The 18,095-nt window shown below is 32.7% G+C and overlaps 1 protein-coding gene across 1 annotated transcript in view; it reads left to right on the forward strand.

Moving 5' to 3' along the window:
• The first annotated feature begins 291 nt into the window (after positions 1-291).
• The window catches only part of LOC129004657 (uncharacterized), a 124,448-nt gene continuing 106,644 nt past the window's right edge, over positions 292-18,095 (forward strand). Inside the window, exon 1 of the mRNA XM_054433210.1 lies at positions 292-687. Within this exon, the coding sequence (XP_054289185.1) occupies positions 292-687 (396 nt within the window). The remainder of the gene's footprint in view (positions 688-18,095) is intronic.

Below are 18,095 nucleotides of genomic sequence, written 5' to 3' on the forward strand. Positions count from 1 at the left end.
CAAGCAAGTCTCCCTATAAGCCGTGGTGGCATTGGTATACGAAGTCTCATTGATTTAAGTTTGCCCACTTTTCTTTCATCATGTGCAGGAGTAACACCACTCGTCTCCAACATACTTGATATACCAGTTGATGAATTGGCGTTATCTTTCTGTACTAATGGAATCGAAGAGTTTTTAAAAAATTACAATGAACTGCCTTCAAACCCAATCTTACAGCATAAATGGGACAACATAGTAATGAAGAAGAAAGAAGAAAATTAAAAATTCGAAAACGTTCAAGATTTAGCAAGAATGAATGCCATCAAAGAAAAAGAGTCTGGAGCATGGTTACATGCCTTTCCATCAAAAAACATTGGTATGTTTATGGATGACAAAAGCTTCCAAATCAGTATTGGACTTAGATTAGGATGTAATCTCTGCCGAGAATTTCAGTGTGTCTGTGGTGAAATCGTAGACAAGAGAGGTTTACACCCGTTATCCTGTATCAACAGTTCTGGAAGATTTTTCCGACACGCTGAAGTTAACAATCTGATAAAAAAAGCTTTGGTGTGTGCTGACATCCCAGCCCAACTGGAACCCACAGGTATTGACCGAAATGATGGGAAGCGGCCAGATGGAGCCACAATCATCCCCTGGAGCAAGGGCCAATGTCTAATCTGGGATTTCACTTGCTCTGATACTTACGCAGTAAGTTATATAAATCAAACAAAAAAGCAATCCGGAGCAGCAGCTGAAATGGTCACCCAGAGAAAACATACAAAATACTCTAATATTACATCAAAAGGATACCAATTAATCGTCCTGGGTGTGGAAACTGCTGGGCCATGGTGCAAGGAAGGCAAGAACTGGGTAAATCAAATAGGCCGCAAGCTAATAGAAAAAACAGGCGACCATAAAGCAAGGAGCCACTTAATACAACGAATTGCCATGGCCATACAGAAAGGAAATGCCGCCAGCATAATTGGTTCCACACCCACAAACGACGACCTTTCATCAATATTTTATTTGTAAAATTAATGTAAGAATTAAATTTTGTCTATTTGTGAATAAATTAAAGTTTTACGAGTGAAGTTTTACTAGTAAAACAATAAGTGTTATGTGAAAAGTAAATTCATGTAAAGATGAAGTGGGAAATAGCAATGTGTATACAGGGTGATTTGTACTCAGTGTGACAAAATTTTTTTGATGTAAGTACAAAGTACATTAAGTGTGATGATGCATATCAAATGTTCCAAGTCTCAAAATTAGCGTCCCAAAAAATTATTTTATGTTTTTCAAAAATAACCGTGCTTTTAAACTTAATACAGCGATTTCTCAATTACCTGTATATGGATTTGAGTAGATAATGTCATTTTCGTGTTCTACATTAAATTTTGAACAAGAATAATGGAAAATTACGGAGGATCAGTTGTAAAAACTCCATTGTAAATAGATTCAAAGATAAAAATTTAGATATTTGATAAAAATGTTAAAAACAATGGTCTATTGCATTTTTCACACCCTGTATACAAGAAAGTGTCGGAATATGTTAAAAACTGCGCCATTTTATAACCTTTCCAACCATATGCTACACTATTGAGGTTTAGATATTTTTTTGTTTGTTTTAGTGGTTTGAATACCAGAAAACAGGGAACTTTTTTACTGTTTTTACTGTTCAAGCTGAAACAAAAATACAACTTTTGCTTAATACATGCCAAATTTCTATGTTTTAAATGTTAAAGACACCATGTTTTGTAGTCTTCAAACCATTAAAGCGTACATAAGCAGACATAAACCTCAATAGTGTAGCATATCGTTGGTTAGCTTATAAAATGGCGCAGTTTTTAACATAATCCGACACTTTCTTGTATACAGGGTGTGAAAAATGCAATAGACCATTGTTTTTAAAAATTGTTATCAAACATTTTAATTTTTATCTTTGAATCTATTTACAATGGAGTTTTTACAACTGATCCTCCGTCATTATCTATTATTCTTGTTCAAAATTTAATGTAGAACACGAAAATTACATTATCTACTCAAATCCATATAAGGTAATTGAGAAATCGCTGTATTAAGTTTAAAAACATGGTTATTTTTGAAAAACATAAAATAATTTTTTGGGAAGCTAATTTTTAGACTTGGAACATTTGATATGCATCATCACATTTCATTTACTTTGTACTTACACCAAAAAAATTTTGTCACACTGAGTACAAATCACCCTGTATAGATGTAATATAGATGCATGATTCCTTTTTATGTCTTCCTGTTACAAGATATTCTTTGCTATTATTTTGTGTTTTACTCAAAAACAATATTCAAAAGCAATGATTGATTAATTTAAACTATATTCATCTAATGTTGTTATATCTTCATCAACTTTCCTGTAATTCTTTATACAAAAGATGCCTGTTTACTAAATAACGTAAACACTTAAATATTGAATCAATATTTCACAAATAAAATTTAATAATTATGTTGTTTTACCAGTTTTCCTATGCATTATATAAGCATTACTTGTTGGTCTTTGTGTACATAATAACTGTTAATTTATTACGGTAACACATGCAAACTCTTGCCATTTTAGAAGTATTATACTTACGAGTACAAACGGTAGTTGGCTACACGTGTATGCATTAACTTATGAAAAACAATATCAGCCAGGTGAAGTCCTTTGCCTCGCATGCAGGTTTCAATCAAAAATAAATAATGATTGATCATAATATACACTGTATTCGTGGTTACCCTGAAATAGCTCGAAACTTACAAAGCTTGATAATCAACAACAAATTTACATTCCATTACTGCTTTTAAAGCATTATCCAAATGATCTAAAATACAAAACTCATGTTATAACTAATATACAAAGTGATTATAAAACTCTAAACATACCTTGTATAACCCGCTTGTATAACCCACTATTCAATTTTATTAGCCTAAAGGTAGTTTTTTTTTATTAAGTGAATATCGGTTTTAAATTTAATTTTCCTTAATCAAGCCTGTCGTCTTCTAATTCAACAGTGTTCAATACAACGACGATAAATTTTATGACATAGTGTAAAGTCCTAAAAACATTGTTGACAAAAACTATTCGTAATATATCAATATTTAACAGGCTTCAATTTCATTTCCATGAAAAAATTAACAAAATTCATAATTTTACCAATAATTAAAATGTAATCTTGGTTTAGGCATATCAACATTTTAGACATTACAAATTTCTGGAACTAAACAAATGCATTTTATGAAATAACTATTTATGTAGCCTCGTATGTAAAAATGAAAACGTACATTGAGAAACTAGACAATTATTGTAAATTGGCTTATGCATCAAATCAGTAAGCTTAAAGTCTTGCTTCGGCAAAATTAGAAAATCTTTTACCAAACACATTATTTTCCTTTGCTACTTAAAACATTAAATATCATAAACTGGGTCTAATTACAGTGAAGTAAACAGTTCCAGTGAATGGGTAATAGTTATTTACCTTACAAGTGTAGTAAGAGCGTTTTTACATCACGCAGGTGAATGTTGTTCAACGAGCAGAAGCGAGTTGCATAATTTACCTAAGTGATGTAAACACGCTTTTGCGTAACGTGTAACGTACAAGATTTTACCTGATCCGACAATATACAGGAGGCTACGAACAATATTCTTCATTACCCATTTCACTCATCTTCTAACAGTAACGTTCATTTACAAACAAAAGCTAGGTTAGGAAAATTCTTCAAAACATAACAATAAAATCCAAGCGCACAGTTCATTTCTAGCGTTAAACGTCGTTGGCTCCATAGAGGTATATTTTTTTAGTTAAGCACTCAATGTTATATAAATGGGTTTCATTACATCACCGAGTGAGTTTGTTTCAACTTTACATCACTTGAGAAGTAAAGAAGTTGTATACAACACGCTTGGGATAGGGTAGTTTAACATGGCGGGTTAGGTAAACACTTGAAACACCTCAATCTTGGCATTGCTCCCTGTCAACCTAAGTATGCCAAGTTACCGCTGGTTTGGTAATCAGTTCTCTCTTCACAAGGAGTTTGTGCAATCAACATTGATTTAAACATGAAATTAAGACGAGAGTGTATTTGTTGTTCAATCAACTTATGACTCAAGAGGCACTTCCTTAAATTAACCTAAGTAAGTGATTCTATCTTTTTGGGCTCTATTAGGGTAGTGTGGGACAATTTTAAATATTATATAAGTTACTTAACAAAAAACAAAGAAATGTGCCATTTTATCGTTTTAATGTCCACGTTCATGTGTCTACTTATGTTTAAAATATACTATATGCCAATCGTGGAACTACATAAAGTGATTATGAAATCCCTCAACACCTTTTTAGCAAGCCGAAACTAGTTGCAACTCAATAAAAAAACAATTGTATTAAAAAGAAGCAGGTATTTATACCAATTGAGGAGGTATTTTAAACCAACACTACACTCAAAAGTTGAACATGATTAACATGTAGGTACAAGGATTTCAGTAGTTAAAATAAGCTTATGAAAATTTCAGGTCTTTACTACACCCGAAATATTGTACCTGTCCAAAGTATATGTACAGATAATATTGTCATAACAATATGGAGATTATAAAATAAATAATGACTGATTAGGATACATATAAATGTAGCTACTCTACCAATGTTTAGGAAAAAGATATAACAATAGAATATTATTGAGTGTTTAAGTATTTATTAAGACGAGAAATGTTTAAATACTTTTTTGTGAGATGTTTTAAATAGTTTGACAATATTTGCTTCAAAGCTTAACAACTTTTCGCAAGAATGCTTTTTGTAATGAATACTCAACTTCAGTTTTTAATTATAAACTTTTATCCCAATTCTAAGAGCAAATGCTGTTAACACGTTTCTTGGTATTGTAATCGACTGGAATAATAAATCCTAACCAAATAAAAACTTTTTACGAAGATAAAATATTTATTGACATAAATTATTACAGATTTTTTAGTTTTCCAATAGGCACATTGATTATTGCTTTTAAACAAGTTTGTAACTTGCCCAATTATAAAGTTTAGAGAGCCGTGGCATTTCTGGCCAAGACTACACAAGGACTCTATGAGAGTAGACTACGTAGAACTGACTACAAACCACGGGCTTCACTTTTTAAAATGATATTTAAGGTTGAAAGAAAATGTTGCTGTTATTGTTATTGTTGTGTTCAGAAGGACTTTTAAAGTAGAACATATTTTAAACTTTTAATTATAACACTTCTACTTCTTTACAATGAAAAAGTCCTTTAGTTCACATTTCTGAGTTTATGTATACATTTGTACCAATCTAACCTAATTTAAAACTTAATATTTGCACCCCTAACATCAACTTAGCACATTAAATCTAACTAATTTGAACCTCAAAAATATCAAGTTACACTTCACTATGCTTTTAAGTTCCAGTGTGTAAAATGCGGGAACTTCAAATAACTAGCAAAATACACCTTTGTATCCAAAACATTATTTAATGTCATTTTAAATGTAATATTTCTGTTTCATCGACGAATTAAATACGATTTTGTGGAACTTCGTTACTTGGTTAAATGAAACTCTTTAAATCTAATGAATTGCACAGTTATATTATCTGGTGAATGAGTTCTCTAAACTCGTTTAGTTTTGGTTTTGATATATATTTTTAACGCATTTAGGTTCTTTAGCTCAATAAAAACAGCTCAATAACAGATTGAAATTAATTAAAAATAGCGAAACTCTATTGGGTAACTTGATTAGATTAACCTCTCATAAATTATTGACTTATTGTTGGCTTAAATCCCCTACTCCCTTGCAATAAATAAAATAACAAAAACCATTAAAACTTGAACAAATAAAATTCAACCCCAATTCCATAATTTTGTTGAAATATTATTCATAGAAATTTCCCCTGATGTTGGGCGTAGTTTTTGTTTGAGTTATAATCAATAATTCGATTTTTCTTTTTAATAGTATTCATATTAAATATGCAAAGATGGTGTATACTAAGCCACATTAATCCTTGTCAAAGTAGTAGCACAATAATAAATGAAATCTATGACAGTTAAATATTTTTATCGTAATAGCTAGTGCTTAAGAAATACTACCCATTTATAGATTTTAGTCAATGACTCTGTTGATTGTGATGAAACGGGTTTCCATATTTGAGTTGTTTTGTCTCTGGACCACAGAACAAATAAATAAAAGGTATAAAATTACCTGAGTGCTACCAGAGTGATCCTGGCAGCACTCATGCAATTTTAAACCTTTTATAAACAGTTTTTTCTTTTGGGTAGAGTATTAACGCCAAAGGATTTTGGCAATAGTATTCATAAACGAGACATTACGAATGCAGGATGAATTTAAACCTGTGTTCACTTTAAATATACGAGTGTATTTTTACTTTATTTGCTGTTGTAGTTAAATGTAATTGGTGGATTACAGAAAAAAAACATATACTAAATCTTTGATATAAAATGTTTTTAGTATCTATCTATTTATTAATAGGAAGCATGTTTCTTTAAAACATTTTTTCTCAGCTCGTGTGCATCGCAGGGAAAATCTACGCATACCGTTGAAAAGATATTTTCCTGTAGATGTGCAGAATCCCTTTATTAATTAAAATAGGCTCAAAAATAAGCACACAAATTAGTTTGAAAATTTGAAAAATTTAAAATGGATCTTATGGGTTGCCATGCTGGTGACGAAATAACAACGAAATATAAACAGAAAATCAAAACAAATGGAAGAAACTCCAATCACATGTTTAATTTACAGTGTGGGGTGAAAATACAGAAGTCTGTATATTACATATTTTTGGTCGAATTTCGACCACTGGACGACCGCTAGTTTATTTAAAAACGCGTGCTGTCATTCCTTAGTATATCATTATAGAGCAAATTAAATAATACCTCTGATTTTTTGTACTAAAATACCTTTCGTAAACCAAAAATACGTATAAAATATTTAATTCGCCATGGATCTTGTCTATTTACAAGTGCTTTAACGGTATATACATATGCATATGAGAGATATATGCATGGTCATTATAATACATATATTATACATAGCTTGCCACAGTTGTGACATTTCAGCGGGTGATGCTCAATGGGCTAGACTATTCTAGAATCTCATAATCTAGGACTTTCCCCTCTTCAGCCTTCAATAGGGTGGAGCTTTTAATAGGTAGTGTGGGTACTGTGTATTAAGTAAGACGAGCTTTACGGATGTTTTCGTTATTTTTTGTACACAATGCGGAAGTCTATTGGTGCTAGCATAAAATAAAAGCTATTTCGTTCAGTGGGCTCTCTCTAACTTGACTCCTCGGACCAAGGACAGCCTGGATAGCAGGGTTTCCGGTTAAACCGAAGTCCCCTAAAACTCGTAAAGGAACGTCTTAGCATACTAGATAAGCCAATAATGGTTATTACGTTAAAATAGTAAAACTAGGCACGTGATCACTGGTCTCAAATCTTCCCCACGAGAAAAGTTGTTTCAGTACCACCCACTTCCTCGCGATCCAGTCCGGTTAAGCTTATATGATAAATATTGTCCAAAAGACTTTAACTTCTGCTGAGTGTAGTCCGATCCAACCGATGTCCGGTTGAAAGAGGTTCATATAAGTGTGAGTAAACTTGTATATTCGTCAAAACTCAATTTAAATGTTCTTTGTGAGCAGCTTTCATTGACTTCACTCTATTTAAAGTTAGCCCGCTGAAATTTAGTTTTAGTTAGTTAGTTGAAATTTTGTCGTCATTAATTAGTAATTCAATTACCAATGAAGAAAAAATCTGTTTAACACCCAATAATCAGCACTTACTAGTCACGCATAAGGTTAAATTAGAGTGGTGGATAATGCAATCTATTTTCGTCCAGCTATCCAAATGTTTACTAGTGTTTAACTTTGCTCTCGGGTTCGTCCAGTCTTTGATATATAGTCACTGAATCAGCTGTTGTAAACTTTTTGTGGAGTTGAATAAACGACAGCAGACAATGTAGACCATCTGTTGCCTTATGCCCAACTTTCACTCAACTGTATTGTTACTTTGACAGAATAACTGTGATTTTGACAAACAAACATTACACAAACCATTATATGTGTATGATTTTATATGTGTAGGGTTTTGTATAACCCTAATGGTTCAGCTGAAGAAACTTTCGAGTTATGCTTATTTCCGGTGTATGAAGAGGTAATTTTTTTACCTTTCTTGTTATTTAATCAAATTAGCTCAGTATAACTTATTATCTATTGTTAAACTATTAGTGTCCTCTTTTATAAGTAAAATTCAAAGTAAATAGTTGTTAACGCAACGATCGCTCAAGGATAATCTTAACGGCACGAGAAGAAAATTTAAGATTCCGGTACGAGCCTTGACGAGTGCCTATAATACTTCTTTGAGTGTCGTTAAGGCTAATTACATGAGCTAAGTACACTACTTTACCTAGATCGTTTCTTAATTACTAAAAATCACAACTCATAAATTCCAAGGGAGGTTATGCTTTAGTTTATAACCTTTTATAGCTATTGATTGTGATGCAACGACTTATTGTCCCAATCACTCACTCACTGTTTAAATTAATTGGTCTCAACAGCTGATAAGTTGAAGTTTGAAGTATTACAATTTTACTTCTCTTGTCCCAATCATCAGTGAATCTTTTTATTTCTAATAACTGAACTGAGAAGGTTATTTTAAAAAAACGGTCGTAGTTTACGCAACGATCGCGTAAATATAGTGTTATCATCACGAGTAGAAAATTTAAGGCACGGGCCTTAACTTCTACGAGTTGCAACACTATTTACGCGAGTTGCGTACACTACTTTACCTAAGACCGATTTTTAATTACTTATAATCACTACTGAAAACTTCTAAGACAGGTTATGTTTTCGTTTATAATCTCTCATTGCCACTGACATTGATGCAACGACTCATTGTACCAAACACTAATTGCACCAATCGTTTACAATTAAATTGGTTAACAGCTGATTAGCTGAAGTCCGAAGCATTACAATTTTACTTCTTCTATTTCAATCCTTGAACCTCATTGTTCCCCTCATTGGTTGCCCGTGTTGTTAAGTAAAACTATGGTGGTGTTATGTAAGTAAAATATGCTGTTATGTGAAACTTTTCAATTCTAAGAACTGAACTGAAACGGCTTCTTTAAAAATCACCCTAGGTAAAATACATAAACACTTAGTCGACAATAATGCACGTACTCCCATAATGTCAGCAGAATGTAGGCTATTAAGTATTCGTCTGGGGCTTTTCACATTGTTCACCACCTCTTTTATTAAACGTAGCCTGTTTCCTTTTATATTAGTTTCAGACAGATTTCACAAAGCTATCTTTAGGTTTATTTAAGAAAGGTAAAGAATGGTGTCGTTGTCTAATTTCAGCCAAGGAAAGTGTACAATTCAGTTTCAGTTGGGAGAAACATATAAGCATTGTCAACTAATATCCAGTGTGTTGACTGTTAATCTACAGTTGCTTTTAGAAAGAGATTAACTATTTACTTACCTCTGAAGAAAATGTTATAGTAAACCAACCAAGCACAAGGTAGCTTAGCACAGTGTAACATGGTTTGATGAATAACAATTAGAATCGATATTACTCCTTCCCAACCGTTGACTGTAATAATACACGCGAATCTCAGTCCTCTTGTATATTTATTACTAAGTCACATTTAGAAATTTCACCGATAGAGACTTACTAACATCTTAGTTTGGAAGATAATTTTTATCGCTATACGTAATCATCAATCGATCAATCAATCATTAGTTTGTTAGCTATGAGTAAATATATCACTAGGAGTAAACTCTAAAAGCACGTAAAATGATCAACGTTGATCGACGTAGAATGAACTATTCTACCCTCAAGCAAATAGAATTTTCAAGAAAAAAAAAAACATTTCACATAGAAACAGTAATAAATTGCATAATAAGTTTATTTGGCTGTGGCTAAGACAACAAAACGGGAGTTCAGTGGTTTGGTAAACAAGTTACTGAATGCATTCAGCCTTGGACTAATGGCAATTTGTGAATGAGTATCAGCTTTCAAAGCACTCAAAGCTTAGTTTCCCTTGGTCCGACTGTATAAGGACGGTTTCGTTAAACTAAAAGCCGCTCGACCACTTTCAGCTTAGTGCCTAGCGAACCCAATCGGGGCATTGCAACAGTTTTTACGATCTTTTGTAGAGAATAGTGTCTAGGAGATTCTTCTAAAAGAAAGCGGCATTTATAATCGGACTACACTTTTTTGAACAGCGTATGTGTTAGAAAGTTTGAACTTTTAATTTATTATTATGTTTTGGGGGCAGTAAAAATATGCAACATAAAAATAAAAAATAATTTTATCACTAATTTCTTGTCAAAACATAAGAAATGATCAATTATTTATATTTGATTTATTTATACTCTTATATGAGCAATGTTTGCTTGTATGCTTGCTTGCACAAAGATCTCGAAAATGGCTTCGACGATATCCTTCAAATGTTGTAAAAATTAATTTCTGACCTAAAAACGTGTTTAATGCAGTTAAAACTGCCAACAAATATCTAATTACGTAAAAAAATGATATTGAAAGTCACACTTTTTAACATTGGCCGTATGGGTTGCTAAGTAATCATGTTGGTTGAACAAAATAGCTAGGAAAATTAAACAAAATACTTGTAAGCTGTAACATGTGTTCATAATAAACCATTCACCCACAGTATACTAGTAAATTACAAAATACAGTACAAAAGGAAAAACATCAGTTGTTTTTATAGAACAAAGATTACACTGAAGATAACTCAAGCTATATTTGTATATATGTGAAAATAGTTCCAAGTTCCGATCAAATACTGATTGTTTAACTTGGCTCTCTCCTACCAAAACGTAATCCCCAAAGTAATCAGCTGTTTTAATTTGAACAAAATGTCAAAACAATATTAATGCAAGTATAGGCTATTATAAACGAGCGACCTTAACAAAATAATAATAAAATCTACTGTAAAATAAATGAATGTCTTGAGGATTGTCAGGTTAAAATTTCCATAAAAATAAATTTAAATTACTTTGAAACTTAAATTATAAAAGCCAAAATAAGTTGTAAATAAAACGTGAGTTTTCTTTATATTGCTTTTACTACCAAAATGAACTACACTGAGCCATGGCTTGGGTACCCAGGTACTTTCAATAATATAACCATGCATAGATAAAAATCCCAACTCCACTGTATTATTTTCCTTTTAACTGGGTATTTTTTTTTTTTTTTTTTTTAATAAGGTATACATATATAAACTTCCTTCAGTATTTTCTTTAGTGCTTTATCTGTCTGGAAGTTATGTAAATATGTGTTAACATGCTCATCAGAGAAATTTTTTACCAATTTGATTTTTCATTTCATCAGAAATGAAAAATCAAAATAGTAAAAATCATATTGTTAGTGAGAGAGACGAGCCTAGGTCTATTGTACAAAGTGAACATCATATAAGATTATGTTACAAACAGACGGCATCTCCGTACGTTCGATATATCTTGTAACCATCTTTGTGTCAGTGGTAATGGTGTACATAGTGTTAACTATTATAAAACACACTGCATGTATTGTATACACAGTGCACCTGTTTTCATGTTTGCTCTAGTCTTTGCATGTTTTTATAACCTACAGTATTTTATTTTTAAGATTACTGTGATACTTTGCATGTATTACACTGCTTTTGTATTAGGTTTGCTCTTATGTTGCCTACAAACTTTAGGCTACCGATAGTTTAATGACGTTCATCCATTGCATAAAGAATTACATAAAAATTCTCGATTCTTGATTTTTGATTAAAAATCACTTAAAAAGAGGCCAATTCGTCGCTCGTAGGCCCTAATGATTAATTATAGGCCAAACTTAAGGATTTTTATTTTATTGCTTTGAGTTCTCCGTGATATTTATTTTATGGAACTAGTAAAATGCAATACAAATAAATACACGTTTATTTTTTCAATTATAGCCTAACCTATTCATCATCTTTGTAGTAAATTTTCCAACTCTGATATTATTTTTATACTAGTTGTTTCTAAAAAAACCTTGTTTAGTTTTAATATTTTGATAAGAACATAAACATTAAATTCCACATTTCTGAATAAACCCATGCCAACGTGAACATACGTTATCCATAGCTACCTCGACCTGCGATCCATAACAATATTTCGTAGAGCCAGTGTATGAGTAAATTGTTCGTTAGGGGTAAATTAATAAAAATCCTAATGCGAGTTTTGAAACATCCACTTAAATTGTTCTTAAATTACGTTAACTTTCAAAACTAGACAAATTTGTTTATTTGTAAACTGAAATCCAGTGTATATAATAAATAGCTGTTTTATCCTACTAATATTATAAATTAGAAAGTTTGGATGTATGTATGAATGTTTGTTAGTGTCAAGTAAACGCGAAAAATACTGGTCGGATTAAGCTGAAATTTGGTGTGATGATAGCTCACATATCCGATTAACATATAGACGCACTCTTATCTCAAAAGTCCTTTCGGGCTCCGCCCCAGTGGCTGTGGAGTTTCCCATGTTAACCTTATGAGTAATCTATAATATTAAAACGAAACAGGGTTTTTTATTTCACGATTCTGAATCAACCACTTGACGGATTTTTATGATTTTTATGTTGAAAGTAAGATAATTTTGAGAACTAGGGAATGTAGAAGCAATAATTTTAGTTTAGGGTCCCAGTTTTTTAGAAATTAAGTTTTAATTTTCAAAACGTCTAGCAGCCGACGGACGAGTTAAAGTCATTTTAGTGGTGGTTTAACTAACAGCTGGTTTCTAACTGTCATTGAAATGTTTATGTTACAAGTTGTTTGTATTCAAAAATATTGATCCAGAGTTTGCCTACACACTATTTCACTTTAAAATGCAGTTTATTACCTACCGTAAAAGATCTATGTTATCAGGAGATTGTGTAATTTTGAACTAAACGTTTTAAACGTATAATCAAGTTTTGTCATAAATGCAATCCGTCCAAGTATGCTTAATCCTTTAAGATATACGTGGTTTACGTGTTGATACATCTTTTTCTAGATGTTTGAATATAAGTATGACTGCATACAGTACACATGAAAATGTCAACCGGTGTAGTAGGTCTCCAGAAAACTGACCAGTAAGCTGCAGGGTGTCAGTATAAACCAAAATCGATTCATACCATATCATAACCATCCCAGGGTAGTACTGTATGATTAAAAACTTGATAAAGGGGTACATTCCAAAAGGCTCAGATATCGGATGGGTTGGGCAGGCTTTGCATGGCGGAGAGAAGATACTTCAACTTTTAGAAGTGTATTCCAAGGAGTACTACAAGGTAGACGACCACTTGGAAGCCCAAGTGGCTGCACTTTACTTTAGGTCCTACACTCATTCGAACGAAAATATCGATCGATATATCGATTAATCGATTGTTTCATTCGATATATCGTTTGGTTAGTTAGGTGAGGTTAACCTAAACTAACCAAACGATATATCGAATGAAACAAACGATATTTTCATTCGAATGAGTGTGGGACCTAAAGTAAAGTGCAGCCGACCAAGTAATGAAAGACATCTTCAGACTGGTATCTTCCTTGGAAATGGCATGGGATAGAAGAGAACGGGAGACATTTTAGAGGTTTCAGTGGCCAAGGTGGTAAAAAAAGGTACGGTAAATGGTAGTATGCCTATGCAGTGGAAGGTGGTATGTAGCTACTGTACTCAAAACCAGTGTGTGTGAATCGGCCACCAAGCTGTAAACTAGCTGTTCTGAATCATATTAAAGGCCTACAGTTTTAATGGACAACTCGATTCCCGTACGTAGGACGGGCCAAACAGCTCGTCATATTTAAAAGGAATAAAATAATTTCATAATCTGTTTCAAATACACAAGTTGGTTCTATGATATTAAATAGCATTAACAAGTTTTGAGGTTTACCAACAGGGTGCAGTACAATTAATTTTAATATAAAACTTCCTTGTAGAATATTTTTTTCTAATTTATGTCAATGGTTAAATCAATAAATACCCCCGCCGCAGCAAACCTGCCGACCAAGCGAATTTCCATTTGTCTGAATTGATTTTCAGTTAAATATATTTTAATAACATTAGGTTTAACGAGTACCTAGGTTTGCTGCTACAAGGAAACTAATAAAGTATGTTTTTGAGTAAAATATTGATAGCTTAGTACAAAATAAATAAATTTGCCAAGTTTGATCAAAATATATTCATAAACAAGCAAACTACAACATTTGACAATATTCTCCATAAGAATAACATGGGAATTTTAAATTTACAATTTTTTTAATTTTCTCCGTTACTAATAATCGAACAAAAATACTTTTACATACTAAATTATTTGTTTTTTTAAGCTCTTTAAAAAGGTCTAAAGAGAAATTGGGAAATTTTGTGTTTTGAGGGTCAAAAGTGAGAAAAACCAATTTTTACCCCATAAAACAACTAAACAACGTAAAGCCCCGTTCCCATGGTCCGATCGTGCTGGTTCGCGAACTCATTCAAGTTTATCCCGCTTTACACCTTTAAACCAAATTTCATCAAAATCGGACAAAAATTACTCAAGTTATCGCGTTCACGGACGTATATATATATATATATATATATATATATATATATATATATATATATAAGTCTATATATATATATATATACATATATAAAAATTTGAACGAATAGTGTTTTTGGCCTCTGGGGACATCAAAATGAAAAAGTAAATCGGTCCCGGGCCTAGGTCTTACCGTGCCACCTACGGTAATAGCTACTTCCCTATAGGGAAATTCGCTAAAAAAGATTACAGTATAGCTTTTGCTGTATCAACACAGGCTCTGCTTTAGATTTTCTAAGTGTTTAAGTTATGAAAATAATGTGACTGATATATTTTTATAGAAACAGTATGAAAATTACAATGTAGAGGTTCAATTTTGGGCTGCACTTTAGTATCTGTTCTACACTCATTCGAATGAATATATCGAATAATCTATAGCCTACATCGATATTTTTCATTCGAACGAGTGTAGGACGGATACTAAAGTGCAGCCAAACTTTGTTTCTAAAAGCGTTGGTGGATGTGTACTATTTTATACAACAAATGTAAAGATCGAAATGTTTTTATTTTGTGTCTACTTCCCGTTGCAAAACACGGGTACAGCAGCTAGTTAAAATATAAAAAATACGATCGAGAAATATATTTACAGGTTACTATAATTTGATTACTACATTTTATGTGTCAAATTTAGATATATTAAGATTGAACTTCGCCTAATAAGCAAGAGATGTAACCAACCTGTCTCTCAGCTCATATAACAGGCTTTCGTCGTTGAGGCATTTCAACCTTTGATGTATAGTTCAAAGACTAAAGTTTCATAGCATCTCTGGTTTGTATGGCTACTGAAGCACAACTTATAATTTAGAACTTCAAATTCTACCTGGAACTAGAAACCGTTCAACCAAAAACTTGACAAGTTAACTTGTCTTTAGCACAAAGAGGAATAGTTGCGTCCCCATCTTAAATAATTGATATAATTGAATCAGTGAATTTTTCCATTTTTCCAGAACTTTTCAAGCAAATCAAGCTGAGTACAGTTAGCCTACAAGATTGAATACATTCAAAGAGACAGTGATGCAGTCCAGAAATATCTTTCTAATCCATTTAAGGTTCTAGTACAATGTACCACAAGCGGGACAACAATAGTGTCACTGTCCAAAGCCAACAATGATCAGTCTGTAACAAAGATACTGATGTCTTCCAAGCAACCAGACTATCTAGATTGTTGGTAAAACAATGATAGATCAGAGATGCCTGTTCATTATTACACAATTATTACGGAAATATTCCAATTATAATGTTTCAAATACATGTTTAGACTATCACAGTACACATGCTGTCTTGGATTTTTCACTTTTTTTCACAATCTGGATTTTTTTAGTGGTTTAAAATTTAGTACATATATCAAAACTATTTGTTGAATGCTTAATTTCAACATTTAAAGTTCTTAATTTTAAGTTTTTAAGTTCAGTTTTAAGTAGGTTTAGGGTTCTTAAACCTAAATAGCCTAAAAACTAGATCGGTAAAAAAACTATTGTGGAAATGGTTTATTTTAGACAATGTCGTCACAGTTCTAACGATACTAAATTTAATAAAATGTATTCCCGTTTTTAAGATACTGGGTACTATAATAGGGTGGTCCAAAAAAAACAGCGACAATTTAAAAATGTTATTACTCAGCTGTTATAAAGGCTGGAGAGTTCATTCATGCGGCAAATGAATGTTTATTTGATGCAATTTAGTGTATAGTTACTATGAATCATCAATGGTTACCGCAACATCGTGCCTTTGTCCTAGAGACTTTTTTGAAGAATAATTTGTCTATCATTTCTACTCAACGTCAATTTCGTGTTTATTTCAACGATGGTTGTAATGGTGCAACCCATACCGAAAAACTATTCAAAGTTGGGTAAGTAATTTCCAGAACACGGCTTCTGCACTCAAAATCAAACCTAGTGGGAGACCTCGGACTGTTCGAACGCCGGAAAATATTGAAATGGTTCGCGCGAGTATGCTGCGTGTCCCAAGCCTCGAGCGTCCTAAGCCATCCGTTTGAAGAAAATTGGCAAATTGCATGTAAATTTAAATTTGCAGAGGCTTAATTTTGAGTACAAAAGTCGTGTTCAGGACATAGCTTACCCATCTTTGAGTATTTTTTCGGTTTGGGGTTGCACCATTACGGCCAACATTGAAGTGGGTGAACACATAACATTGAGTAGAAATGATAGACATATTACTCTTGAATAAAGTCTCTATGACAAAGGCACGATGTTGCGGCAGCCATTGATGATCCATAGTAACAATACACCAAATGGCATCAAATAAACATTCATTTGCCACAACAACGAACGCTCTAGCTGTTATAACAGTATTATGTATTGTGAGTAATAAAGTATTAAAATTGTCCCTGTTTTTTTTGGACACCCGTATTTGCGCTCATATGGTAACTAACAATTAAAAAAGCTGATTGTTTTACCCAATTAGAAATATTTTCTCACATTTACTGTTTGATACTCAGTTTCCTAAACCGTGTGGTATCGTTGGACATTTTAAGGTTTAAAAGCATTAAATGGTCTCTATTTTGAAACTTAACATTATAAACAATATTATTTGTACTAAAATATATATTTACTTTTAAAGTACCAAGCCACAATTGTTTGTCTAAAATTAACTTGTCGAGGGGCGTTAGGAGCAACGACCCTAACTTGTTTAGCTGCATTGTTCACAGAAACCAAAGCAATGGCTTTACCATTATGTTCAAGTACATTAGAGCATTGTGTTCATAGCTTAAGCTGTTTGTTGGAAAGTGGTATAACAATAACACAGTCATTGCTGCTTTTACTATGGATCAGGACGCCACTGAAACCTATTACCCAATGAATGGAAATTGAGTGTGGGGTGAATGAGATGCCTCTTGTTTGTTTCTGACTTATTTTTAGATATCTCTTTAGCCAGAACCATTTATTAAACGTTTAAAACTCAGTTATCAATGAAAAACATGGTACGACCACAATGAAGATTAATTACCTAGTTTGGATGGATCGCAGCACTAGTCCTCATAACTTTTAGGCCGGCTTCTATTCACAGTTAACATTTTAGAAATATCAAACAATTTGACCGGTCAATATTTTAGCAACCCAAAAGATAAAATGGACTTACGAAGGAGAAGTATAAAACCAGTTTGCGCCTTGAACGCAAGGGGGTTTTTACATGCTAGTACTAAAAATACTCGCCCCTTGCCGCTTGAATCGCTGCTTACCTCGTTCATAGGATAGTGAATTAGGTGCACATAACTAGGTACATATTTTACTTTACAGGGCGTTTTTTAAACGCATTGCAAACAATAACAACTGCCCCACGACATTTTTTAACAACAAAACCAGCTCAATTACTCTATACATCTACAGCTGTTTAGCTACAGCTCTTTACTTCATTGCAGATCAGCTAAAATACATAGTTCCAGTTACTAGTGAGTTCTACGACTATCCGCAGTACAATCCAACCAATTCTTTAATTACAAGGCAAAATGTGGTTCGGGTTCCACTATAAACTGTAGGTCTCTTAGTTGC

The sequence above is a fragment of the Macrosteles quadrilineatus genome, unplaced genomic scaffold (genome assembly GCF_028750875.1).
Source record: "Macrosteles quadrilineatus isolate MER2022 unplaced genomic scaffold, UCM_ALF_1.0 Scaffold_10__1_contigs__length_6754688, whole genome shotgun sequence".
NCBI classification, from domain to species: Eukaryota; Metazoa; Arthropoda; class Insecta; order Hemiptera; family Cicadellidae; genus Macrosteles; species Macrosteles quadrilineatus.